The sequence below is a fragment of the Lynx rufus genome, unplaced genomic scaffold, assembly GCF_022079265.1.
Source record: "Lynx rufus isolate CCGP_SWC_20201006 ecotype Redwood Valley unplaced genomic scaffold, mLynRuf1.p SCAF_2, whole genome shotgun sequence".
NCBI classification, from domain to species: domain Eukaryota; kingdom Metazoa; phylum Chordata; class Mammalia; order Carnivora; family Felidae; genus Lynx; species Lynx rufus.
In genome coordinates, this window is record NW_025814834.1 from 211635262 (window position 1) to 211661105 (window position 25844).

The 25844-nt window shown below is 53.7% G+C and overlaps 1 protein-coding gene across 1 annotated transcript in view; it reads right to left on the reverse strand.

Annotated features, from left to right (window-relative positions):
* Positions 1–25844, reverse strand: part of KAZN (kazrin, periplakin interacting protein) — a 460396-nt gene that overhangs the window by 22759 nt on the left and 411793 nt on the right. The window contains exons 9-10 of the mRNA XM_047085038.1: positions 7186–7391; positions 6555–6673 (exon numbers count right to left, since the gene is read on the reverse strand). Coding sequence (XP_046940994.1) covers positions 6555–6673; positions 7186–7391 — 325 coding nt within the window. The remainder of the gene's footprint in view (positions 1–6554; positions 6674–7185; positions 7392–25844) is intronic.

Genomic DNA, 25844 nt, shown 5'->3' on the forward strand with positions numbered 1-25844 from the left:
GTCAGGCGCTGGGCTGACGGCTCAGAGCCTGGAGCCTGTTTCCGATTCTGTGTCTCCCTCTCTCTCTGCCCCTCCCCCGTTCATGCTCTGTCTCTCTCTGTCCCAAAAATAAATAAACGTTGAAAAAAAAATTTTTAAACCATCAATCAGGTCATGTCCCTCCTTTGCTTAAAATCTTCCCAGTGGAGGAACCTCAAGTGCACATCACTAAGTGAAAGAAGCCAATCTGAAGAGGCTACATATTGTACGATTTCAACTCTATGTCATTCTGGAAAAGGCAAAACCACGGAGACAGTAAAAAGAGTAGTAGTGGCCGCCAGGGGTTAGGAAGAGGGAGGGATGGATAAGTGGAGCACAGGGGACTTTTTTTTTTTATTTTTTTTTAATTTTTTTTTTAATTAATTAATTAATTAATTTATTTTTTTTTTTGTTTTTTCACAGGGGACTTTTTAGGGCAGTGAAATTATTCAGCATGATAGTGCAATGATGGATGCATATCATTAGATGTTTGTCCAAACCCACGGGATGTACGACACCAAGAGTGAACCCTAACATAAGCTATGGACTTTGGACGATCATGATGTGTCAGTGCAGGTGTATCAACTGTAGCAAATGTTCCATCTGGTGGGAGACGTGGATTATGGGGAAGGCTGTGAAGGAGTGGGGGCAGGGGGTCCATGGGAAATCTCTGTACCTTCCTTCCAATTTTGCTGTGAAACTGAAATTGCTCTAAAAAAATTAATGTTTATTTAATAGATGAGGGAGAAACCAAGATTTTTTTTAAACAAACAAAATTGGGAGAATTCATCATCAGAAGAATAAACTGCAGGAAATGTTGACAGACTTTCTTCAAAAGGAAAGAAAATAGTAACTGTATGGCAACTTGGCCCACAGAAAAGAATAAAGAGGAGAACTCCTAAAAGTCACAATGAAAAACCCACCAGATTCAGAAATGGGCAGGTGACTTGAATAGGCATTTCTCCAAAGACGACTTACAAGAAGCCAATAAACACACAAAAAGACGCCCATCTCTCATCACTAGAGAGATGGAAATTTCTCTGCAATGACATACCACTTCATACCCATTAGGATGGCTAAAAAACCCCCAGAAAACAAGTGTTGTTGGGGATGTGGTGAAATCAGAACCTTCGTGTGCTGTTGGTGAGTATCTAAAATGGTGTGGCCACTGTGAACAACAGTATGGTGGTTCCTCAAAAAATTAAAGAGAATTATGGGGCGCCTGGGTGGCTCAGTCGGTTGAGCGTCCGACTTCGGCTCAGGTCATGATCTCACGGTCTGTGAGTTCGAGCCCCGCATCGGGCTCTGTGCTGATGGCTCGGAGCCTGGAGCCTGCTTCGGATTCTGTGTCTCCCTCTCTCTCTGACCCTCCCCCGCTCATGCTCTGTCTCTCTCTCTCTGTCAAAAATAAATAAAACATTAAAAAAAATTAAAAAAAAATTAAACAGAATTATCATATCCAGCAATTCCATTAGAAGTGTCCATCGACAGAGGAATGGATAAGCAAAATGTGCTATATATATATATATATATATATGCACAGTGGCATATTATTCAGCTTTAAAAAGAAAGGAAAATCTGACACATGCTACTACATGAATGAATCTTGAGGACATGACGCTAAGTGATATAAGCCAGGCACAGAAAGACAAATACTGTAGGAGGTACTGAGAGTAGTCAAAACCATGAAGGCAGAAAGTAGAAGTGTGCTTGCCATTATACAGGGAGGAGGGAAGAGCAGGGAGTTTGTGTTTATTGTGTTTTTGTGAGCATACAGTTTCAGTGTTATAAGATGGAAAGTCCTGGACATGGATGGTGGTGATGGCCACACAGCAACATGAATGTTCTTTACACTACTGAACTGTGCACTTAAAAATGGTTAAGATGGTAAATATGCACAGTACAAAAATTTTTCTAAGAAGGAAAATGATTGGAAATGGTAAATATCTGGGTCAACATTTTTCTCATTTGCAAATCTCCTTAAATCTAAAATAATGGACACTTTAAAAGAAATACAGTGACGACGTATTACAGAATGTATAATCCACATAGATGAAAACCTGTGAAAACAATAGCACAAAGACAGGAGAAGAAAGCACCTTCGACTATACGCAAAGTTGTATAATATTATTTAAAGACAGACAGTGGTAAGCGAAGCATCTGTATTACAAACTGCAGAGAAACAACGGAAAGTAAAATGAAGTGTAGCTCGTAAGCTAGTGGTAGGAACATTTAACTGATAAAAAGTCAGTGAAAGAGGGGGGAAAGGAACAAAGAGTAGATCTCAAGGAAACAGAACAAGAAAACGGTGGCTTCCCTTTGCAGATATAACATCAGGAGTCACTAGTGTCGCCCAGCAGGGTGTGGCCTCCTCTCCCATGACAGCCGCAGGCTCAGGGGGCACCCAGATGCACTGAGCTCGTGGCCCCATTGGGTGGGGGAGCTGCCTTTCCCTGGGCCCATTTCTTTCCAGCCTTGCCCACGGCTCACTCACCTCCCAGCGGAAGCTTCCTCTGCCCGTTTTGTCTAGAGTTGCTTCCCTGGCCCGCTGCTCTGCCTCGGAGTATTTCCTTCAAAGCGCTAATTACACATGGAACTTTAGGAATTAACTGATCTGAGCACAGAGACTATGTTCTCTGCTGAAGAGCCAGTCTAGCGCTCGACACCCAGCAGGTGCTTTCAGTGGAAGATCCGCCAAGAATTGGAAGGGTGGGCTCCCAGCTTCGCTCTGCCTCCTCCTGCCCCTCAGCCCCCCGGGACCACTGGGGGCTGCTCTCCGAGGCCGGGGCCTCCTGGTCTCCAGGCTGTTCTCCACCACCACGCTGGACTCCGCTGTGCTTTTGCTCTCCCAGAAGCCTTCCCGGCCCCTAGTGCTGGGTCAGAGCCCTTCTCAGTGTCCAGAGCCCCCCGGGAGTCCCCCGTCCCTGCACGTGTCACCCTGCTGTTCATCTGGCCAGTGGCCCACCACACCGTCAGCTCCTGGAGGGTGGGACTGGGTGTGGCCTCTCTCCAAACACCCGGGCTCCCCACCTGGCTCAGAGTTCATGGTCAACAGCTTCTTTTCTATAATCCAGTGCATCAGAGACAAAGCAAAGCTGGGTGAGTGGGGCATTGACTCCTGTCCACCAGGAGGCTGCCCAGACAGAGCTCCTGAACTGCAGACTTCTTGTTTCTTTAAATTTTTTCTTAAATGTTTATTCATTTTTGAGAGAGACAGAGAGACAGAGCACGAGTGGGCGAGGGGTAGAGAGAGAGGGAGACAGAATCCGAAGCAGGCTCCAGGCTCTGAGCTGTCAGCACTAGAGCCCGACACAGGGTTTGAACCCATGAACCGTGAGATCATGACCTGAGCTGAAGCCAGATGCTTAACCGACTAAGCCACCCAGGCGCCCCATGAACTGGAAACTTCTGGCCCACATTCCCTTCTAGGAAGAAAATGTCCCAGTCAGACCCCCTCCCACCCCCCCACCACCCCCAGGGGAGGACTGCAGCCTCCTCTGGCCTTTCCCAGGCCTCTCTGCCATTGTCATGGCTCTCTTGCCCAGTGCAGGAGTTAGAGCTCCCAGCCTTCCTAATCAGATGCCACGGGGCCAGGGTTGGCCCTGATGGGGACCAGAAGCCCTCCTCTCCTGAGCGAGGGTTTGCTCAGCAACAAGATGTGGGCTGGTATGTTGTGGGGGGGGGGTGCATGGGGGAACCTACGTGAGAGAAGCCATTTACAGTCAGCAATATCTATCTGCATGCTGACAATTAATGCACTCTTGCCCTTCAAAAACGGTTCCCTTTTCATTAAAGTTGTCCCCATGGGGCCTCGGCTTGGCAACACTTTCCCAGCTGTTGGTTTGAGCTATTGTAAGCGCCCGAGTTGAAAACGGTATGACTTTAAAAGTAATTCAGATGTTTTATAAAATTTAACATTGTCCCCCGCCCCAAACTGGGGCTGGATTAGACCCTGAAATCCGAGTTTGGGCACAGAATTTAGGTATCATCCGGGTCATTATTCAGCACTGTAAACACGAGGCCATTCTAGCTCTATCACCTTTAGCTCAGAGACCTTGCGTCTCTGGTGCCCCAGTTTCCTCATCTGTAAAATGGGGCTAATCGTGTTTGCCTCACAGACGTCGTGAGGGCTGGAAGAGACAAGAGAGCGTAAAACTCTTAGCACAGGGTCTGGGGCGCATTCCATGTCCCACAAATAAGTGTAGTGGGGATGGTCAATGTTTTTAACATTGAGGCTACATAGGATAACAGAAAGAGGATTGACTTCAAAGTTAGGTATTTTGAAATGTAACTTTGCACCCATGATTTCTCTGGGCCTCACTTCCTCTGTCTTTAAAATGGGGGTAAGGATGTCTCTCCCACATGGGTGTGGTGATGGGTAAATAAAATCGTGTCCATAAGGCGACTGGTATATTTTAGAGATAAGAGGAACCAGCCCCAGAGAGGGTAACGTCATGCCCAAAGCCACACAGGAGGTGTTCTTGAAGATGAGCTCACTGGGGTTCTTACCCTAGAGTTCACGGGCCCCTAAACGGTTCGCGAGGGAGCCGAAGGGTCCCAGGACACGAAGTTAAAGCAGTTTTGTAGTATCTCTTGTGGGGAAAGCGTCAACCGTTTTTATCAGATTCTCAAAGTGGCCCCGGTCTCCAAAAGTTAAAAGAACCTCTGTCCTAATTTAACCCCCTTCGCTTCACAGGTGGAGAAACCGTGTCCCAGAGAGAGAGCAAGGTCACGGCAAGTTAGAGACACGCCAGAATTCTGCAGGGAATGAGACCCTCCCTCCTGCGGGAGGCCCTGGGGGTGTCTAATTCTGGGACGCATTCTCCTCGGAAAGGGTCCTGATCACAGCCGTCAGAATTTTTCAAACTCTGCTCCCATCCTGCAGCCACCCCCTCTCCAGGTGCTGTAGAATCTTGGTTCCTAGAGGTTCGTAGGGGTCGGTCCCGTTTTGGGGGGACTTGGGCAGCGATCTGGCATTTTCACCGGGTGAAGCAGGCAGCCCCCGCCCTGTCAATGGCCAGTGCTTACTGACCACACCGGGAGCGGACCAGGGCGCGGGAGGGGTCTCCAGCTGGGGTGGCAGAGGATGAGCGCTTCTGGGGATTTTGGGGGGGGGAGGCACTGGTTAGAAGTGGGTGGGTGAGCGTGAGGTGCTTGTGAGACCCTCAGCAGGGGAAGCGCCAGGAAAGCAGGCTCGTGCCCACCGCTCCCCTCCCCCAGCAGGCACTGCTTTCCCCCACCCCCATCCTTCACCCCCAGCCCTGGCCCCGGGGTCCTGACTTGCTGACAAGCTCGGTGGCTTTTGGCTTCGCTTGCTTTGAGCTGCTACCCGGGTTTCTGATCCGATCTCATACTACTTCCTTCCACCCCGGAATCACCCCACGGGCCCCTCTCCAGGACTCACAGGCAGGCGTTTGGTTTCCTGCTTCCAAAGCAGCCCGAGTCCCCGGTCCTAACCCCCCTCACTTTTTAATCCGCAAAGCTGCTTCTGCAAATAATAGCACACACCACCAGGTTTGATTAATTAACTGCGCAAAAATGATGGGGAAACCAGTGAAGGAGATAATTATGCAAAACAGAAAGTGTCAGATTTACTACCTTCCCCTCCGCACGCTGAGGATGGGGGGGGGCGGCCCTGGTTTCCTGGGAGCTGCCTGGTGAGTGAGCTCCCCAACAACAAATCCTGCTGGCGAAAGGTCAGGAGGAGGGACAAAGATGGGGGGGGGTGCCCGTGGGGAGCAGGGCACACCTGAGGGGAGGGACCTGGGGCCATTCCCAGGCGTGCTTGCTAAAGGAGCCCCCGCCCAGCCGGCCCCAATCCTGTGCGCAGAGATTGCAATAAAGCCCTTCACTGCCCCCCCCCCCCGGGGGCTCCCTCAGCTAAGCGTCGGACTCGGTTTCAGCTCAGGTCATGATCTCGCAGTTTGGTGAGTTCCAGCCCGGCATCGGGCTCTGTGCGGACAGCGTGGAGCCTGCTTGAGATTCTCTGTCTCCCTCTCTCTCTCTCTGCCTCCCTCCACTCACGCTGTCTCCTCTAAGTACACAAATAAACTAAAAAAAAAAAAAAAAAAAGCCACGTCCATTTCTCCTCTGTCCCGTTCTGCTTCTCCCTGCCTTATGCCCTCTTTCCTCCCTCCGGAATGGTAGGCCTAGGGGTTGAGGTAGAAGGAGGCAGAGCTGACGTGTTGGCCGAATTCCCAGGCCTGCTTGGGCCGGACCTCGGAGACAGAGGAGTCCTGGGGGCGTGTGAGGCCTCCCGGCTGCGGCTGCGGGGATCCCAGGGCACTGGGGCCTCCCTGATTCCCTGGATCTCCATCTTTCTAAGGGGAGGGCCGGTCCAGAGCGGGACTGGAGTGAGCCTGACCCCCTCCCCGGCCAGTGGCGTTTGCCGGTCTACCACACCATCCCCCGTCCCTGGCCCAGCTCACACTGCGTGTCCCCGCCCCCACTGTGCGATCTGGGGGTCTCAGGGTGGACTTTTCTCCCCTCTCCCCGGGGGCCCCGCCCAGGCGGGGCAGCCGCGCATGCCGACCCACCTCCTGCCCGCCTCGGCGTCGCGGTAGTCCTCGATGGCCAGCCGGAGCTTGCGCCGGTGCAGGGAGCTGCACACGCCCAGGCCCAGCTCCAGGTCCTCGTCACTCAGGCTCAGCAGCACCTGCTCCCCCCGGAAGGTGAGGACTGAGCCCAGGAGGGAGGTTTGGGTGGGCACCCGAGGCTCCCGGGGTCCGCCGCTGGCTATGCAGCCGAGGCCTGGGGGGGGGGGGGTCTGCGGGCATGAGGCTGGGCCCCCCCCCCCGTTGGACCCCCCCCTCGGACCCCGCCCCCTACCCCGTCCTCCTGCCCATCCTCCTCTGCAGTCCAGGCAGAGCACTTGGCCTGTCCCTGCTCCAGGAAGTGGGAATCACATCCTGGCCAAAAACGCCCCTTAGGCCAGTCTCCACCTCCCCTCCAGCCAGGTACCGGAAGGTTAGGCTCACAGGGCTCTCTATGTGCCTTCCAGGGGAGACGCGATGGCTTACTGGGGCCCCTGGCCCGGCTCCTAGAACACAGCTCCTCCTCGCCCGGGGATGGGATGCCGGTGGCGTGGGTGGAGCAGGCCAGCTTTGGACCGCTAAGGCTCATGGGAGGGCGAGGGGCGTCCCCACCGGGGTCCCGGAGGTGCCCTACCTTCCCACTCTTGACGTTCTCTGCACACGCCTTGACGTACATGGGCATGGCCATGACCACCTCCAGCCAGGCCTGGACGGTGCCGGCCTTCCAGTGGGACATGGGGGTGGTCCGGACCAGTTCCACCTGCTGCAGCCGGTCCGTCTGCTCCTCGCCCTCCGACAGGCTGAGGCTCTGCCGCGTGGGGCTGCACTGGCTGTCCGAGTCTGCAACACACAAGCGCAAGCTTGCTGGGGAGGGGGGCGGGGTGGGAGGGGGGCGCTGTGGGGGGAGGGGCAGGGACGGGGCCGGCTGCCCCCTGAGTCTGCACTCCCAGGGTGCAGGAGGAGGGCAGGGATGGCTTCCCCTCGTGCGCGTCTTCTTGGCCAAATCAAAACGGCTCTCGTTTTGTTTTGCTGCCCCTCCCCCATGACAAAAGTAATCTGTACCCCCCCCCACAAAAGAAAAGAATTTTAAAAACTTAATCCAGAGAAGAATGAAAATAAAACAGTGAAAATCGCCCCCAATCCCACGTCCCCCAGAGACAGCAGCTGTTAGTGCTTAGCTAAATATTCTTTGGGTTACACAAATGCCCACGCTTACAAACACACACAGACCCACTCGCAGACACTCTGTTTTGTAAGACGCTGTTCTCATTCATGCCACGGAGGATGTCTTTCATCTCAGCAGAGATCTGTGATAGCTTTTGACTGCACAGGAGCCATCAGAGGATACATTCTAATTTACCTCGCCTGCCTCCTGTCGATGGGCACGAATTGTTCCCCATTTTTCGCTGGTGTATACAACAGGGCAGTCACCTGTTGGCCGTGGGCTGATTTGTTTTCTTAGGATAAATGGAGCCTCAGCTCCTTTCCTGAACACCCCAAAACCTGTTTCCGGAGTAGCTCCCCCCAGACAAAAACGTCTACCTGCCAGCATCTCCCGGCCCTGTTCGATCCAGGGTCAGCCACAACAACACCTGATGTACAGGCCAAGTTCAGTTCACACAGACTCGACTGAGAGGGGAAAGAGTCTCTTTCTCTAAAGCAGGGTTAAATAAACACCCAAACTCAACACCACAAGAAATGACAGGCGTGAGAAAAAGCCTGGTGCATTATAAATTACCGTTAACGATGTAAAAAAATGCTGATGCATCAAACCGGGCACACGGTTAAAACAGTGTGTGTGAAGTCACACAGGTGTTTACAGTTACTGAGCGTGGGTGCCGGGAAGAATGAGGTTACTCTTCCACGCTTTTGTGTGTCATCAACGTTCCACAATGAACATGCATAAGTTGGAATAATTGAAAAAAAAATAGGAAACTGTAAGTGGTTATTGATGGGAGTGTATCTGAACGAATGATGCTGCCTTCATATATTGGAATATATGTCATTGATAAGAAATCTATCGCTGGAGAATAGTCGTGACATGGGAAGATGTTCATGATCCATTGCCGAGTGAAAAAGACCCCACGAGACAGCAGGTACAACCTAATCCCCACTGTGTTTTTTTTAACGTTTTTTTTTTTTAATGTTTATTTATTTTGGAGAGAAAGGGAGAGACGGAGCATGAGCAGGGGAGGGGCAGAGAGAGAGGGAGACACAGAATCCGAAGCAGGCTCCAGGCTCTGAGCTGTCAGCACAGAGCCCAGCGTGGGACTCGAACTCACGGACCGTGTGATCATGACCTGAGCCGAAGTCGGACGCTCAACCAATTGAGCCACCCAGGCGCCCACCCCACCACTGTATTTTTAAAATGATACGTATATATATATGACTATATAATGTATAACTATAATTGTGTGTGTATATGTATATTTATACACATAAGATATTAGTTGGATAAATGTTAAAAGTCTGTCTGGAGTGGGGTGATGGGTTAATGGTGCATAAGTGCGTGTGATGGTTTTGTGTGTGAATGTGCACGTGTGAGTGTGCAAGAGTATTTGCATGTGTGCATACTTTCCTGTTTCCCAGGTGTCCTGAATTGACTGCATTATGTTTGAATAACGTGGTTTTGTTTTTTTAATTTTTTTTAACGTTTATTTATTTTTGAGACAGAGACAGAGCATGAACGGGGGAGGGACAGAGCGAGAGGGAGACACAGAATCGGAAGCAGGCTCCAGGCTCTGAGCCATCAGCCCAGAGCCCGACGCGGGGCTCGAACTCATGGACTGCGAGATCGTGACCTGAGTTGAAGTCAGACGCTTAACCGACTGAGCCACCCAGGTGCCCCAGCGAATAACGTGGTTTTGAAAATCACAGCCTAGAAACCTTGTTCAAGTTACGAGGCTGCTTTCCTTCACCCCCTCCCCTGCCCCTGCCATTTAAACCCTTCGGAAACAGCGGCATCAGTTTGGTGACCACGCACGCATCCAGCTCTGCGGAAACTTCTCTCCCCAACACCGGGGGCCTCGAACTGCCCAGCCAGGGACCCTTGGGAGCCCACAGCTGCCGGCCAGGAAGATGTCACTCCTGGTTCTGCAGGGCACTTGGGCGGAGCGACCTAATTCAGCGTGGGCAGATATGCTGCTTCGTGCCTCAGTTTCTATCTCTGTAAGGTTGGCATGATACTGCTCCCTGCCACCTGCCTCCTCTCCTGGGCTGCTCTGGGCACTCAGGGACTCCCCACTCACTGGCGCCCGTCTGTGCCGGATGGGTGAGGTTTGAGAAGCTACTGAAACATTGTTTCCCTTCTCAGGTAGATGGAAGGCCTCAGCCCTGCCCCCGGGAAACAGCAATGGTGCAGGAGCTCTGCGCTGGTCCCCAGTCCAAGCACATGTTGCCATGACGCCCGGGAATGCGGAAACAGCAGCTTCCTCTGCAGCCCTGTCTGGGGGCCCCCAAGTTTCTGCCTGGTGACAGAGCTGCCTGTTCCCAGCCTCGGTGTCCCTCTTGCTGGCCCCCGGCTCCCAAGGACAGGTTTGGCTTTTGCAGGGAAGTCTTTCTGATTGGGTCCTATCAGTGGCACCCAAACAGGGTGCCCTCCCTGGGCTGGAGAGCTGAAAGCTCCTGTGTTCCTGTGGCTGGGTCCTGTCTCTGTTCCGTGCTTCTGGGAAGATGAGAGACGAACGTCACCACATCTGGTTACCTGAAATTCTGAGACACCGCCCGTGTTGTCCGTTTGGACCGGGCGTGTGGAAAGAGACCAGGCCTCAGGGTTGAATAGACCCTGGCTGTGGGCAAATTTCTTCACCTCTTCAAGTCTCAGTTTTCCCGTCTATAAAATGGGAATAAAAACAATACTCTCTACCTCCAGGTTAATGACTATTATAAATTCTGAACGTGAAGCTGTCGTAGGCACTGGGTAGAAGGTGGTTATTGTTGGGAATAAAGGGCCCCTCCCTGAGGACTGCCTTCCTGGGATGAAACGTGGCTTGAGTTGGGCTCAGGTGCTTACAGGGGTCCCGCTTGGCGTCGAGCCCAGCTGAAACGCATCGTCCCAGCTGGACCCTGGCCTGGTCCAGGTGGGAGGGTGGGGCTCCCCGCGAGGCGAGGGGTGGGCTTGTCTCTCCGGCGCCCAGGTGGGCGGTGTGGGGCTGGGCCTCCCCAGATAAAGGCGACAAAGGAGGCACAGGAGAGAGGAAGGAAGGAGAAGACAGGCAACGGAGAAAGTGAGAGGAGAGAGACTGAGAGCAACAACAAGGACACAGAGGTAAACGGGAAGGAGAGAGTGAGCCGAGGGTGGAGAGGGAGCCTCAGGTAAGTGGGCAAAGAGGAAAAGCAAACCCCACCCCCGCGCGTGCGTGTTTTCCCAAGCGTGTGACTCTGTGCGGGTCATTCTGTGGTTAGGGGGCCCCGGGCCTGTGACGAGAGCTGGCTCTTCAACTCCCATTACTTATGGCGTCCAGGCTCGAGGAATGTCAGAGGCTGAGCTGGGCTCATACGAGCAAACCACACATTCTGGTTTTTGAGAACAGCTATCGGCGCCCCCCACCCCCCCGGCCGCCACGTCCTCCCCGCAAACTCCTTCACCCCCAGCACCCAGGACGGAGCTCCAAGGCGACACTGCAGAAGGGCTGAGGAGGGAGGCGTCTTTGGGGTCATAAACCATTAATTAAGGGTACTTTCCAAAATGTAGGCAGCATGATGCCAGATTTTATGTTCAGGATTCCATCAATCTTGGATTTTATTTCCCCTCTGTCTCAGCCTGAGAGTGGGCATAACTCACGTTTACAGTTGGTGAGTTAGAGAGGCTGGCCGAGCCCCTGGCAGAGTCTTGAGAGGAGGTGTCGCCAAGAGGCAGTCAGTCTGGGTCCTTTGGAACACGGGGGGGGGGGGGGGGGACCGTGGTGGCTCTGGCAGAAGAGGTTCTACCTTCTCCCACCTGATGGATCGGCTGGTCCAAAAAGCCCAAGGTATTTACTACCTGGCCTGTTACAGAAAATCCTTTATGGAAAACTTGAGGTTCTGAGGCTGGCACGGAAATACAAGAGACCTGGGTTTAAGTGCCGGCTCTTCTGCTCACCAGCCAGATGATCTGGGAGAGTGTTTTGAATGTTCTCAGCCTCACTTTTACCATCTGTGAAATGGGATGATAATGTCTAATCTCACAGGCCTAAGTGGGACTTAATGAGGTGATGTACCATCCACACAAAGTGCTCAGCTCAGTGTTTGGCATTCAGTGGGTGCTCAGGGGCTACGTGGGGGCCTCTGTCCTCTGCAAGTTCATGTCACAAACGGTCTACACTGGCTCTGTCCGGTATGGTAGGTACGCGCCACGCGTGGCTATCGAGCACCTGTAATACGGCTTGTCCACATTGAGAAGTGTCTACGGTATAAAATACTGAGTTTTGAAGCCTTTGTCCAAAGAAAGAAGAAGTAATCGCAATAATCTTTATATTGATCACATGTTGAAATGCTAATATTTGGGGCGTATTGGGTTAAATCGGATATTATTAAAATTCATCTCACCTGTTTCTTTTTACTTTTTAATGTGTCTACTAGAGTCTAAAACTACATATGTGACTCATGGTATTTTTGCTGAACAGAGCTGGATTAGATGGAAGGTTTTCTTTGTTTTCTCACCGTATTTCCCCCCTTCTGTTGGTTTGGAAGTGAAGCGTCCTGTTTCTCTGTTTTTGGTTCAGTGGTTCTCAAAGTGGGGTCCCTGTGCGTGCTGCATCAGCAGCACGTGGGGACTTGTTAGCCGTGCAGATTCTAGGACTGCCCCCCCCCCCCCAAGTTCCTGGAGCAGCAGCTCTGAATGTTGGGCCAAATAATCCGCATTTTAACAAGCCCCTCCCCCGCCCAGGTGATTCTGATGTGTGCTGAATTCTAGAACCACTCTTTTTTTTTTTTTTTTTTAATTTTTTTTTTTCAACGTTTATTTATTTTTGGGACAGAGAGAGACAGAGCATGAACGGGGGAGGGGCAGAGAGAGAGGAAGACACAGAATCGGAAACAGGCTCCAGGCTCTGAGCCATCAGCCCAGAGCCCCACGTGGGGCTCGAACTCACGGGTCGCGAGATCGTGACCTGGCTGAAGTCAGATGCCTAACCGACTGCGCCACCCAGGCGCCCCTAGAACCACTCTTTAATGGTTTCCCTTGAAAACGTACGCGTATGTAACGTGAAACCTAGGGTTGAGCATATCTTAATGCTCTGTCCCCAATAATAAGTTACTTAAAACATTCTGATCACTCTTTCTGACTTATAACCTACCATGTCGATTATTTTAATTCTGTCCTTTGAAAAAGCCCCATAATTTTAGACATTATCATCATGGTTATTTTCTGCTGATCATATTGACCCGGAATAATTTCCCTGCGTGGTTCATCACTTCCTGTGTCTCAGACCTTACTTCTAGGGTAATTTTTCTTATTCCTGAAGGACGCGATTTAAAATTTCCTCTGGGAGTATTTGGTGGTAAGCTCTTACAACTTTGGTTTATGTGGGGGAAAAAGCCTCTATTTCCGCCTCGTCCTTCAGAGAGCTTTGCTGGCCACACAGTTTTAGGTTGACAATCATCTGCTTCTGCACCTTGAATACGTGGCTCCACGGTCTTCTGTCTTCCTTTTTGCTAAAGAGAAGGCAGCTGTCGCCAGTAAAATTGTTCTTTTTGTTATCTACTTTTAAGATTGCGTCTTTGCCTTTGTGCTTCTGCAGTTTCATTGCGATGTGGCTAGATGTGGATGACTTCTTATTCCGAATGATGTAAATTGTGCTTCCGGTATCTGTGGGTTCATGTTTGGAATATTCTCGAGCATTCTCTCTTAAAATTTTACCTCTTCTCCATTCTCTCCATTTGCTCTCCTACTGGGATTGGGCTTTCGAATTCTGTCTTCCCTCTCGTGTAACCTAGTGCTGTCCAACAGAATTTTCTGCGATGGTGGAAATGTTGGACAATCTGCACTGTCCCATGTGACAGCTGTTAGCCACATATGACTGCGGGCACTCAAAATGTGGCTGGTGCAGCTGAGGAACTGAACTTAAGACGTTATTTAATTTTAATTCAAATACAGGTTTATGTTGCCACGTGTGGCTAGTGGCTATTGTGGGGGACCAGAAAACTCTAATTTCTCCCCACGGTTTCCCAGAATGCAGCATTTCCAGCATTGCATTCTGGGTAATTTCCTTACACCTATTTTCCATTTTTAAAATCCTCTCTTCGGGTATTTACACTGCTGGTTAATCCAGCCTTGGATTTTATGTATTTATTTTTTTAAGTTTTTTTTTTTTAAGCTTATTTTGAGAGAGAGCACGAGCAGAGGAGGGGTAGGAAGTGTTCATCACTGCCAACTGCAGAGCCTGGTGTGGGGCTCGAACCCACGAACCGTGAGATCATGACCGAAGCTGAAGTCAAGAGTCAGACGCTTAACTGACTGAGCCACCCAGGCACCCCAGATTTTATTTTTTTAAATGTTACTATGTATTTCTAAAAGTTGGTGCTTTTCCAAGTTCACCTGGTCTGTTTAGATGGTCTTTTGTTGATTACTCATGTTATGATTTCATCTTAAATTAAAAAAAATTTTATGTTTATTTATTTATTTTGAGGGGGGGAAGAGAAACAGAGGAAGAGGGAGAATCCTAACCAGGCTCTGTGCTGGGCTCTGAGCCTGGTGTGGGGCTCGATCCCATGAACTGTGAGATCATGACCTGAGCTGATATCTAGAGTTGGATGCTTAACCAATTGAGCCCCCCAGGTGCCCCTCATCTTAATTTTTTTTAAAGAACGACCTACATGTTAGCTTGTATTTGGTATTGGAAATTCCTGTATCTGAAAAGGCCGTGGAGGCTCTAAATTGGTTGTGTTTTTCTGTGGATTTGCATGCGTGCTGAACTCAGATTTGATCTTCTGGGAATCTCTAGTGTCTAAATAGCAGGTGCTGTCCTCCAGAGAGGATTTACGTTACTTCTGGCGGCGTAGGAGGAGGTAGGGAATGGGGATGATATCTGGTAGCAGGGACCACTTCGTTCCTGTTAGAGAGACCTGGGAGGACAAGGGACCACAGACTCTGTTCCTTCGCTGTGCCACGCCCTGACACTGACTTCTCGGTACACAGTCCTGACATCAGCATCTGTTCCCAGGACAGACCCCGGTTTCCACACTGAGTTATCACTCACTGCTCCTTCTTCTGGGATTAGCTCACAGCTTCTTAGTTTTGGATAAGGGCAACTTGGGGATATCCCTTACTTTTGGTGAGGTCGGAGATACATGAGGAAGTATGCTTTGTTTTAGCTTTAGTGGTTCTGTGGAGGGAGGGTCCCTGGTCCGTCTTCCTCCGCGCGGCCCCGAGAGGATGTCCCTCTTGGCCGAGGGCACTGTCCACCCAGCGCTCTTCACGTTCTGTGGGCACCGCTGGTGGGCGGGTCTGTCCATCTGCCTTTGCCACAAAGGGAGTTCCCAGGTCGGAGGTCAGGTCTCTCCACCTCTTTACCACCCAAGTCTGGTTCACGGTGATGCTTAATGCCATCGGCAGAAGCCCAAGTTATGGGAAAAGGACAGTCGATGGTTTTTTGTTTTTGTTTTAATTTGAATCTTCCCAGGGACCTCTTCTGCTCAACATCCATCACCGGTTCCCTGGATGAAGCCCAGACTCCTTACATGACAAGACTCTCTGCGACTCAGCCCTTGGCTGGCTTCTCGTCTGTCCCTCACCCCCTCTCTGGCACCCTGGGCTTCTGGCACTTTTCCAGCACTCCTGATCCCCTCCCCCATCTCGAATCCATTGCACCTGCTGCTCTCTGCCTGAAAGCCCCCCCCCCCCCCCCCCACCGGCCGCTGGTTTATCTGCTTGGTGAACTCCTGTGAAGCCTTCAGGCTCTAGTGAAATGTTGCCTCTTCCAGGGACCCCTTCTCGGGTCACCCGGGGGAGGCCGGTCACCAGCACGCCTCCGCTCCAGGTGCGTGTGCTGGCGGGGTTCTCATTAACCCAGGCGCTCTTCCTGCCCACGCTTCTCCCGGCTGAAATTAACGGTCAGGGGATTACTTGGTGAATGTCAACCCCGGAAGGAAGGGGGCGGGGCCTGCTTTTGCTCCCTCGGTATCTCTGGCCCTCAGCAAGGGCTCAATCTCTGCCGATCTCTGTGGTGTAGATTCACCCACCGTGGCCGATTTCACTGACCAGCAAAAGGTCACTGGATGTGAGCGAGGGAGCCGGATCCTGCCCTCTACTGCCTGGACAGAAGGTGCTCTAGAGACGCTGGTTAAAAGAAAGAAGGCAGGATGAGAGGTAAGGAGGGAGGGAGGCCTCTCCCTCCAGGCTCCTCTTCGTCCCACCTCCTTTCGGCCACATCAAGCTGCTTGCAGCTTCTCGAACACACCATATGGTCTCATTCCTGTTTCTGAGCCTCTCGACCTCAGCGCTGCTGAATGACATCTGGGACCGGCTCATTCTTTGTCGTGGGGGCTGTCCTGCGCCGGGGAGGATGGTTAGGGGCATACCTGGCCTCCGCACCCTAGATGCCAGTGAGCACACAGGGTGGCTGCTCCGGGCGCCCCCATCCTTCCGCCCCGGGGCCCCTCTGTTCTCAGACCCGCCCTGCTCTGCCAGCCAAGTAAGGTCAAAACTCCCTGCCCTTGGGCAGTGGCAGGGAGCCCCCTGTCAGCACTTATCCAGCCAGAAGCTGAATTCTCATTTTTAAAATTCTGCATTATAATATGAGAAAGTAACATTTTATGGCCTGATAACAGCCGCTGCATTGCATGGAGATGCTTTGCTGGAGCCCGCAGTCACAGCCCCTGTGAAAGATGTGCAAAAGACAGACCCTGGAGTGCCAGACCGACAACACGGGTTCACACGGCATCGAGTCACTGACCATGTAGCTGCTGGGGTGACGGCGGGACCCCGGTGGGCTCGCCACCCACCCACAACACCCTGACCCCAGTGCCCAGCGGGTGCTTGGAGGCCCTGAGCTAAAAAGCTGACAGCACTCCCTCCCCACCGTGTCCTTTAAAATCCACGAGACCGGGGCACCTGGCTCTATTCGGTTAAGCATCCAACTTCGGCTCAGGTCATGATCTCAAGGTGTGTGAGTTCGAGCCCCGCGTTGGGCTCAACTGACAGCTCAGAGCTTGGAGCCTCCTTTGGATTCTGTCTCCCTCTCTCTGACCCTCCCCTGCTCATTCTGTCTCTCTCTCTCTCTCAAAAATAAATAAACATTAAAAAAAATAAGAAAGAAAATCCACAGAACCACAAAGCACACATAGAAGTCAGACAGAGTTCAGCCCTTACCAGTGATAACTGCTTGATGCGTTCAGAGAAAACATCACATATTTCCCTTCCCCTCCTTTTTGGTGCCACTGCCTGGAAAAGGCCCTAAGCTTGTGCTCACTGTGTCTGTCCCCTGGGCCGACAAGACCCCTGTCCCCAACCTCAGAGGACATCTTCCCTCCTCCCCCAGTCACCACTTCCCGCCAGCCCCTTGGGGAATTTTCCCAAGAGGCAGGGAATCGATTTCCTGCACTGGGCAAGGCTTCACCTGCTCCGTACTCACTTCTCGGGTAGCTGATTGGCAAGTATTTCTTAATTTTACAGACTTAGGGGCAAGATGTGGAGACGAGGTCCAGGGCAGGCAGGTGCAGTGTCACCCAACGACAGCCACTGTCTGCTTTAACAATGTAGAGAGAAGCTTTCCTTTTTGCTCCTTGCTGACCTGTCCCCCCCCCCCCCCCCCCACTGAATAGTGCCCACGTTTGGGAAGACCTTCTTAGAGTCTGATCTGCGCCTGAAATCTCACTGCCCTTTTGTTTATGCTGGGGGCGGCCTCCCCCTGTGTTCCCACGGCTAGTACTCTTGAGGGCCTAGTTTCCTAACTGGCTTTTCTACCGATGGGCAGGTCTGGGAGGTGAGGCCTGTACAGCACGAGTTTGCGTCTGTACGGCTCTTGGGAGGCCAGGCTAGAGCACCCAGTTGCTGTGCGCTTTGAGGGCCCAGCTGTGCCCGGGCTCCCTGACGGGATTTTCAGCCTGGCTCCCAGCCCTCCCGGCTCCCCTCCGGCCCTCAGGACCTCTGAGGTCCTTTCTGGGTCGGCTCAGCCTGCTTCTGTGAGTCCCATGGACTGCGGTTATCAGGATGGTCGTGGGACCCTATCCGTTTGCTCGCTGGCACAGAGGGGACCCCCAGCGAGTCGGATCTGTGGACCTCTGGCTCAGGGCGAGGCCCCCGGAGCCAATGCCGCTCTCTGGGATCATCCTAAGCGGTGAGTGCAAACTGTCCAGCCTCCAACCTCCTTCAAAATACTCCCAGCTGCCTGGAACTTTCCTGTACCTGCGATGAGCTACACTGTTTCTGGCACCAAGGCTAATTTAGGAAGAGCAAAGATGCTTCTGAGCAGTAGATCTTTAATGTCCTTCAAAACGAAGAGTGAGCTTTGGTGGGGCTCATGGAGGGCATTCTTACAACTTCGGCACCTAACTGGAACTGTCAGGGAAAAAGCTGGTGCTGGTCTTGACTTTCTGGAGGTGAGAGGGGACTAAGCCACTCTGACAGCTCCTGGCTTTGTCAGCTGTACCTGCACCTGCCTGGGTTTAGGGCGCTGTTGGGCCCCAATTCTTATCCTTGTTCCATCACGTGCTATGTCCCCTCGGCTATTTCTGTCACCTGTCTGAGCCTCCGTTTCCTCCCTTGTAAGGTTGGGACCATAACAGACCCTTCATGCGATTTTGGTGAGGACTACATTAGGGTGACTTCTGTCGTCTCGTGTTCGCACCTGCATCCTCCGCCTGAGCCCTAGACCTGGCACACGGGGAGCGGCCAGCCCGTGTTGGTTGAATGACTTACTGAGTGTATGTCAAGGGCCTGGACTCGCCTGGCACTCAGGAAATGTCTGCAGATCGCGTCCTCCTCTCCTCCCCCAGCTTTTCTCACTCCCTACGCCCTTCTCCCCCCCCCCCCCCCCCCCCCCCCCGCCAGAAGCCAGTCCTTGTCCTCTGTCCTCAGCCTGACACCCACACCGTATCCCCGGGCCTGCAGGTTACGGCTGTTTCCGCACCGGTGACCACGCATCCGCCTGGCATTTCTGGGAGAGCTTGGGGTCCCCCTTTGCCAGCCCATCAACGCCTCCACCTGAGGGTGAAGCAAGGCCTCCCCTGCCACCCTTTCTATCTCTGAATCCCACCGAGTGCGGCCATGAGAAATGGTGGAGTCCCCTGGCTGGGCTCCGGGCCGCAGGCAGGCTGCCCCCGAGTCTGACCGCGGCAGGATTCCTGTGCCGAATCCAGAATTCGGAGGGCACCTGCTACTTCCTCAACACCCCGAGCTCTGGGAGCCCTGCTCTGGGTTCAGAAACGAGCGCGGTCCCCTGCTGCCGGGCTCCCCATCGAGGGAAGGGCCGCAGGGCCCTCTGGTGAAGGAGGACACGTGTCAAATTGAGATGGACGCCTGTGGCCAGGCAGGCACACGGGGCTCTGCGATGGAGGGGAAAGACAAGGACAGAGGGGATCTAGAGCGGACGTGGCAGAGCAGGTGGCCTGGAGACAGACCGGGGCCGTGGAAATTTTTTTTCCCCTAAAGAACACGGATCTTTTAAAAAAAAAAAACAAACCTGAGTTGCCAGTAGTAAGAACTGTGATGTATCTGTGGCATTTTTGGCTTCTTTTGAAAGATCAGGAGGTCTGGAAGCACCAGAGCCCAGCGGGGCTTGCTTCCTTAGGAGGGGCCAGACTGCGGGGCCCCCGGGTACCCTCTTCCCAACCTGCCGGAGGCCTCTGGGACCGGGACCTAGCGGGAATGAGGGGGGTAAGCGTGCAGCTCGGTGCTGGCTCCCGAGAGTGCTCGTGGAGGTGAGCCCCTGTCATCGCCCACAGCACTGTGCGGCGGGGCCGCTAGAGCTGACCTAAAGCGGAGAGGGTTTCAGGAAAGACATTCCAGCTCGTACCGGGAGGCCCCCGCCGTGACGGCTGGGCTTGCCCGGTGCTTTCCAGCTCAGTGAAGTGGCTGCGTTCCCATTGCACGGATGAGGCGAGTGGAGCTCAGAGACGTCAGTCAGGTGTGGACAGGACGCAGAGTCCGTGTCTCATGCCACTGGCCCACGTTTCCCCTCACGTGAGTCTCCTGCCACGCTGAGACACGCAGCTGCCATAGGCTGGACACTTCTGCCCGTTTGTTACGTCATCTTGGCAGCGGCCTCGGGAGATCGGCAGTTTTGTGTCCATCTCACGGAGGGGAAAACTGAGGCCCAAAGGGACTGGGTGAATGAGTGGCTTCTTTGGGATCGAACCCAGAGATCCGGCTCCAAAGCCTGGTCTTTCTTCAACGCTCCTCCCTGTACTGCTTGGTTTCTATCAGTTCTGCTGCGTTCAGGCTGTCGCTGAAACGATCGTGTGTTTCCTGCACACGCAAGGAGAGACGGAGGGGACCTGGCAGTGGCTCTCACACGCGAGTTGCAGTTGGTGACCCAGCCTGTCATCTCTGACCCTCAGAGCCTGTAGACAGGCCCTCAGATTCCCTCTGGCCTGTCGAGAGCCTCCTTCCCTGTCGCCACAGCACTGGCGTCTGTGGTGACAGCTGCTAGAGGAGGACTTCTCTCCTCCCTGGCCTGCCCGCCCCCAACCGCAGGCTCCGTGCCGCCCCCCCGAGACATCGGTGTCCTAGCAAGGAAGGGAGCTGGCACTGTGTGTGCATGGAACCAGCTTGGATGTGCCACCAGTGTCTGTGGCCTGTCCCGGGGAAAGCCATTAGGCAGCTCAGAGCTGGTGGGGAGACAGGGCAGGCGGGGCCAGCTGTGCCGGCAGGATGTGCCCATTCCTGTCCCTGTCCAAGGCCCTGTGGCAATGGACCGGGCCTCTCTGCCCACGCCTGGGACTCGGAACGGCCACAAGATGAATACCCTGGGGCTGGCACTTCTTAGCCAGCCTGCGGGGGCCCGTGTGCAGATGCCCTACACTGACTCAGGTCCTTTCTAACTAAGCAAAGGGGGTAGAAAGAGGCCCACCTGGCCTTGCTCCTGGCTCACTCCTTAAGGCACGTGGGAATCCCACACGAGCCTCAGGAACTTTCCAGGGCTAAATGATGTCAGAAGTGTGGTGGGCTCCAAGCTCTCCAAAGAACCACTGCCTTAGCGCCTCCAAGCACAGGATACAGGGGCTGAGGGAGTCGCGCATTGCCACACGTCCCAGAGGGGTAGGGGGTGCTCCATGGAACTAGATAAAAAACGCAGCGTCCTTGGGGCACCTGGATGGCTCGGTCGGTTAAGCGTCTGACTCCTGTTTTCGGCTCAGGTCATGATTTCACGGTTCGTGGGTTCGGGCCCCACGTCAGGCTCCACACTGTGCAAGCCTGCTTGGGATTCTCTCTCCCTCTCTCTCTCCCTCTCTCTCTCCCTCTCTCTCTCCCTCTCTCTCTCCCTCTCTCTCTCCCTCTCTCTCTCCCTCTCTCTCTCCCTCTCTCTCTCCCTCTCTCTCTCTCTTCCTCTCTCTCTCTCTCCTTCTCCCTGCCCCTCTCCTGCTTGTGCTCTCTGTGTTTCAAAATAAACCTTAAAAAATGCATGGTTCTGTGGTCCATTAAGTTTGGGAAACACGAGGTGGAAAAAAGTGTGGTATTTTTCTTCACTGCAGAACTTGTCAGAGCCTTACAGAGCTAACGTGTTGTGTTGATTCTCTAAGGGTTAGAGACACGGCATTGTTTCCAAGACGACCCAAGCATTTATTCCCCCCCCACACCCCCCCCCCCCCACCATGCCCCGAATCTTGTAGTCTGCTCAGAGCCTGGGTTCTAGAACCGGCTCAGCCACTGACACCCTGCTTGGCTGTAGGCAAGTCCCTTCCCATCCGTAATGCGAGGGGAGTGGGCAAGAAGCCACGAGAGCCCTCTCAGCTCTAATTCACGCTTGTACTAAGCTTCCTTCACACCTATACCAAGGGCCTGCCTGCCCATCTCACAGGGCGGGTGAGGGGCTGAAATGAGATCACTGCCGTCATTGTCCTCACCAACATCATTGCGGCTGACATTTACTGCCACCTGAGCTAAGCCTTTTCCATGCGGTAACTCCTTCCCTCCTTGCGGCCACCCCTTGACGATGCTTTATTGTCCCCAGCGTACAGGTGAGGAAACTGAGGCCCAGCCAGGTTCACTAACTTGCCTGAGGTTACCAGGTAGCCGATGTCAGGACTAAGGCTTCGACCCAGAGAATCTGCCTGGAGTCTACCCTCTTAGCCTTGACCCTGGTCTGCCCGAGAAAGAGCGTTACGAACTGTGAAGGGCTGCTCCCCGGCAGGGGCGTTCTTCTATGTAATGTTGCTGTGGTTCATCCAGGGGATGTACGTGGCCTCCTGGGGTGGGGCTCGGGCCCTCCATTTGTGGGCTTTCCCGTTCTGCCAGAGCGAGGAGGGAAGGGGTCTAGGCCACCTCTTCCTGGTGCGGAGCAGGGCTGAGGGGTCTGGGGGTGCCCAGGGGAGCGACTTCTCCACGGTGAGGGGTGCGGGAGGAGGTCTGAGGCCGCCCACGGGACAGAGCTCAGACGACCGAACCCACGGGTTAGGGTTTCACACTGCCTTGGCATTACAAACCCTTCGTGCCAACGAAATCATATCTGTAAGAGAAATATACTGGCCTTTGGGCTGAAGGGCATGAGTTTGGTGGGGGGGGAGATGGCCTCAGACATCAAGGACTCCTAGGACTCCACAGGCCACCACTGCCCTGGTTTATTTTGGAGGGTGTCTGAGGCCCAGAGAGGGGGACTGACTTGCCAGTGGTCACACAGCGAGTCCTTGGCCACGCTGGGAACGGGAAGTCCAGAGCCGGGCTCCGGGCTCCCGCCTGCACTGGGCTGGGGTGGTGGGGCTCCTGGGTTGCAGGCTGGGCCTCCTTAGGAGCCTGAGGGCAGGGTCTGGGCAGTGCCCTGCTGGGCCCCTCCCGCAGTAGCAGCATCGCCCAGACTGCTCCCTGGGGCACAGCTCGGGCAGCCTGGCTCCCAATGTGTAGGGCTCAGCATCTGCTGTCCACGGGGCACCGTCGGGCCCCGGCCGAGTCTGAGATGGCAGGTGCCCACGCTCAGAACTTGGCCTGCACCCAGGTCTCACTTCTGTCCCCCCTCCACCCCCCCACTTCCTGGCTGTGTGCCTCTAGAACTGGGCACCTCTCTGTGACTCTAACAGGCGTACCGCTGGGGGTTCTGCCCGGGGGCGGGGGGGCAGCAGGTACGCCAATGCCAGACCCCTTCGCTCTCTGCTCCTCAGGGCCTGGCCTGAGCATGGTTCCGCCCTCCCCGAGGGATCTGGAGCTGCCCAGGAAAGGCAGCCTCGCCCTCCCTAGTCACGGTCCCTTGGGGAAATTTCCCGATGGCAAGTGTATGCTGAAACCCGTGGGCAGGATGCCACCCTCCGCTACTGCCCCGTGGAACGAACCTCTGGCAGCTGAGCCCACAAGGGGGAACTTGTTTGGTACACAGATCCCAGGGCCTCACCCCCCCAGACCTGATTTAGTAGGGATAAGATGGAGCCTGGGAATCTGTATCCTCAAAACTCAAGGCGTGATCAGGTTTCTCAACTACCGATCTGTGTGTGGTTCTCTTTTTTTGTCCCCCCTCCCTCTTTCTCATGTTTTTTCCTGTCGTGGGACCCTCCACATGGACTCCTGCATGGAGGTACAGCGTGCAACAGACAAGAGCAGAGCTTCTGGCCGAAGGTAGGACCGGAGCCCTGCCCGCTGATTCTTTGATCAGCTATGGCAGCCTCTGGAGTGACCTGAGGAACCCTCAAGGGTTCCATGGAACACAGTTTGACAACTACTGCTTATTCCAATTCCTTCCTCTGTTGGGTAGAAAAACCGAGCCCCAAAGAGCTAGCCTGCATGGGGCTGGGCTAGTGAGGCTTTAAGTTCTCTGAAGCTTCCTATTGATATTGTCCCTGGGGGAGACCATACAGCGCAATTACTGATGACATAGACTCTGGAGTCAGACCAGTGCTGGAGTTGAAACCCGGTTCTGCCTGTTCCTGGCTGTGTGACTTCGGGCAGAAACTTGACCTCTCTGTGCCTTGGTTTGTTCATCTATCAAATGGGGATAATAACAGTATCTATCCTGGAAGGTTATTGGGAAGATTAGATAAGTGAATATTTGCACAGAGTTTGAGGCATGTGAGACCGGGCTGGCCCCGAGTTCTGACACACGTGTCCTTAGAACGTGTGCTCCCTCGGGGTGACCTTGGGGCTTCTGTCCCAAGCACTTAGGCTTGGGCAGCCTAATCGCTGTGCTGGCCACAGCAGGGAGTATGTCTCTCCCTCGAACCTAGAAAGAATGGCGTCTCGGCTGGTGGATACTCTGGGCAAACAGGTCCAAGCCTCCCTGTTCTGAGGCGGGGAAGCCTGGGTCCTCTCACAAAGCAGCACTGGAACTACAGCTGGAGGGATAGCAGGTCCACACAGCCTGATGACCAGGTTTTATCCCCAGGGACAAGTTTTGCGTGAGTCCTCTTTGCGCTCAAGATGTATATCAAGCCACCTCCACACTTTTTTCCTACCCCCGGTGGAACTTAAATCCACTCAAATCATGGGGGGATGTGGGCCACGTGGGGCCAGTGCTTTCCAGGCTCCAAAACGCATTCAGCGCTCATTTCTGAGCCTGTGAGGAGGGGAGAGGACGAGAGGACACCGAGGCTCACGGGTGAGACAACTCACTTGAAATCAGATGCAGGGGCCAGAGCTGGAGCGAATTTCCAGGCACGGCCTGGCCCCGCTGGGGGGGTGGGGAGGGGCTGCAAGGGTCCTCCAGATGGAGCACGGCGTGCAGTTTCATAGATTCTCTTGTTTTGGTGCAACTAACTGCTATTGACTGGTAACCCGTTAAGAAAGCGATCAGACAAAACCTGAAACTCAGTAATGCAAACCGCCAGTATGTCCTGGGGCCTCGGATTCAGAAGGGCGACTGCTGCAAGCAGCCCAACAATGTCGCCAGGCCTTCCTGGGGACGGGCTGGGCACTGGGAAGTCCTGCCACGTTCAAGACCGGGGCAAGATTTGCAGTTACTGCTGTTCTCGCTGCTTAAAGATCAGTCCTCTTGGGATCATGTTCTCCTGGATTGTTTGCTGGGGACGGTGGTCAGAGCCCTTAAGAGTACACACAGGGTTGCATATTTGCGTATGTTTTCAGTAACTGGGCTTCACGACCCCAGGTAGCGGTGGTTCTGGGACGAACTGTCCACACCCCGGCTGCCAGCAAGATCTACACCCGCGGTTGGCCCGTACCGTGACACTTCACTAGCGATGCGCTGATGTTTATGTTCAAACGCTTCTAACGTACGGTCCAGATCAAACTCCTACGTTATCTTCACGTTTATAGGGCATTCTTTCATAACATAAACTTATGAACCCTTTTCTAAGACAAAGCTGTGATTGTATGTATTCCCTCCTGATACTTTATTATCGCCAAGTTCTTTTCCTACTGGACAGTGGGAACAGGTGGGAGGTGTGGGCCTATGGCAGTGTTTGCCCCACCTAGTGGGGTGTGAATGGAAAAAACTTCAGAGCCGTTTGTTGGGAGCAGATGGGCTGGGGGTGGGGTGTCTGTGAGGCCCGTGTTGTGAGAATGCAGGTTTTGGGTGAGAGGCCCTGTAGATATTTTAAAACTCACGGTCAAAGGGCTGGTGACCTCGTATGTTGCAGCCACATGGCACTGGGATTCCCCACTGGGCATGGGTGTGGGTGGCTCCTGGGCCCGGGCTGTGGCCAGGATGGGAGACGCCACCTCACGTCGGGGGCGGAGCTAACCCTGAGACTGCGGCAGCTCTGTGCAGCGAGGGGTCCTGCAGCAGGGCAAATGGGGGCACGCCTCTGGCCCGGACGGAGCACCAGTGCGGGACAACAGCTTGTATCTAGTCTGCCTGCCCCAGTTCCTCCCAGGGGTGGGTCTCCCTGACCTGGGGGTAAAAGGCTGCCGGAATGGATACAGTAGATGCAGTCCCACCAGCAAGGAAGTGCTAGGCTGTGCCACAGACTCCTGGTGGGCAAGGTGAGCTGCCAACCAGGCCCAGCCCCTCACTGCCCAGATGGTAGAGTGGTCAAGACACTATGGACTCCCTAGGTTTGAAATCCAGCTCTATTCTTTACTAGCTCCTTGACCCTGGATGATTTACTTAACCTCAGTTTTCTCATCAAAAATGTAGTTATCTCATCAGTTATGGGAGGGTTAACTGAGTTAATGCATGTAAAATGTGCAGCATAGACCATGGCTTGTGGTAAGTGCTTAATAATTGTTAGATATTATTATTACATTATTAGGTTGTATCTGTTGGAGCCTGCCAGCAT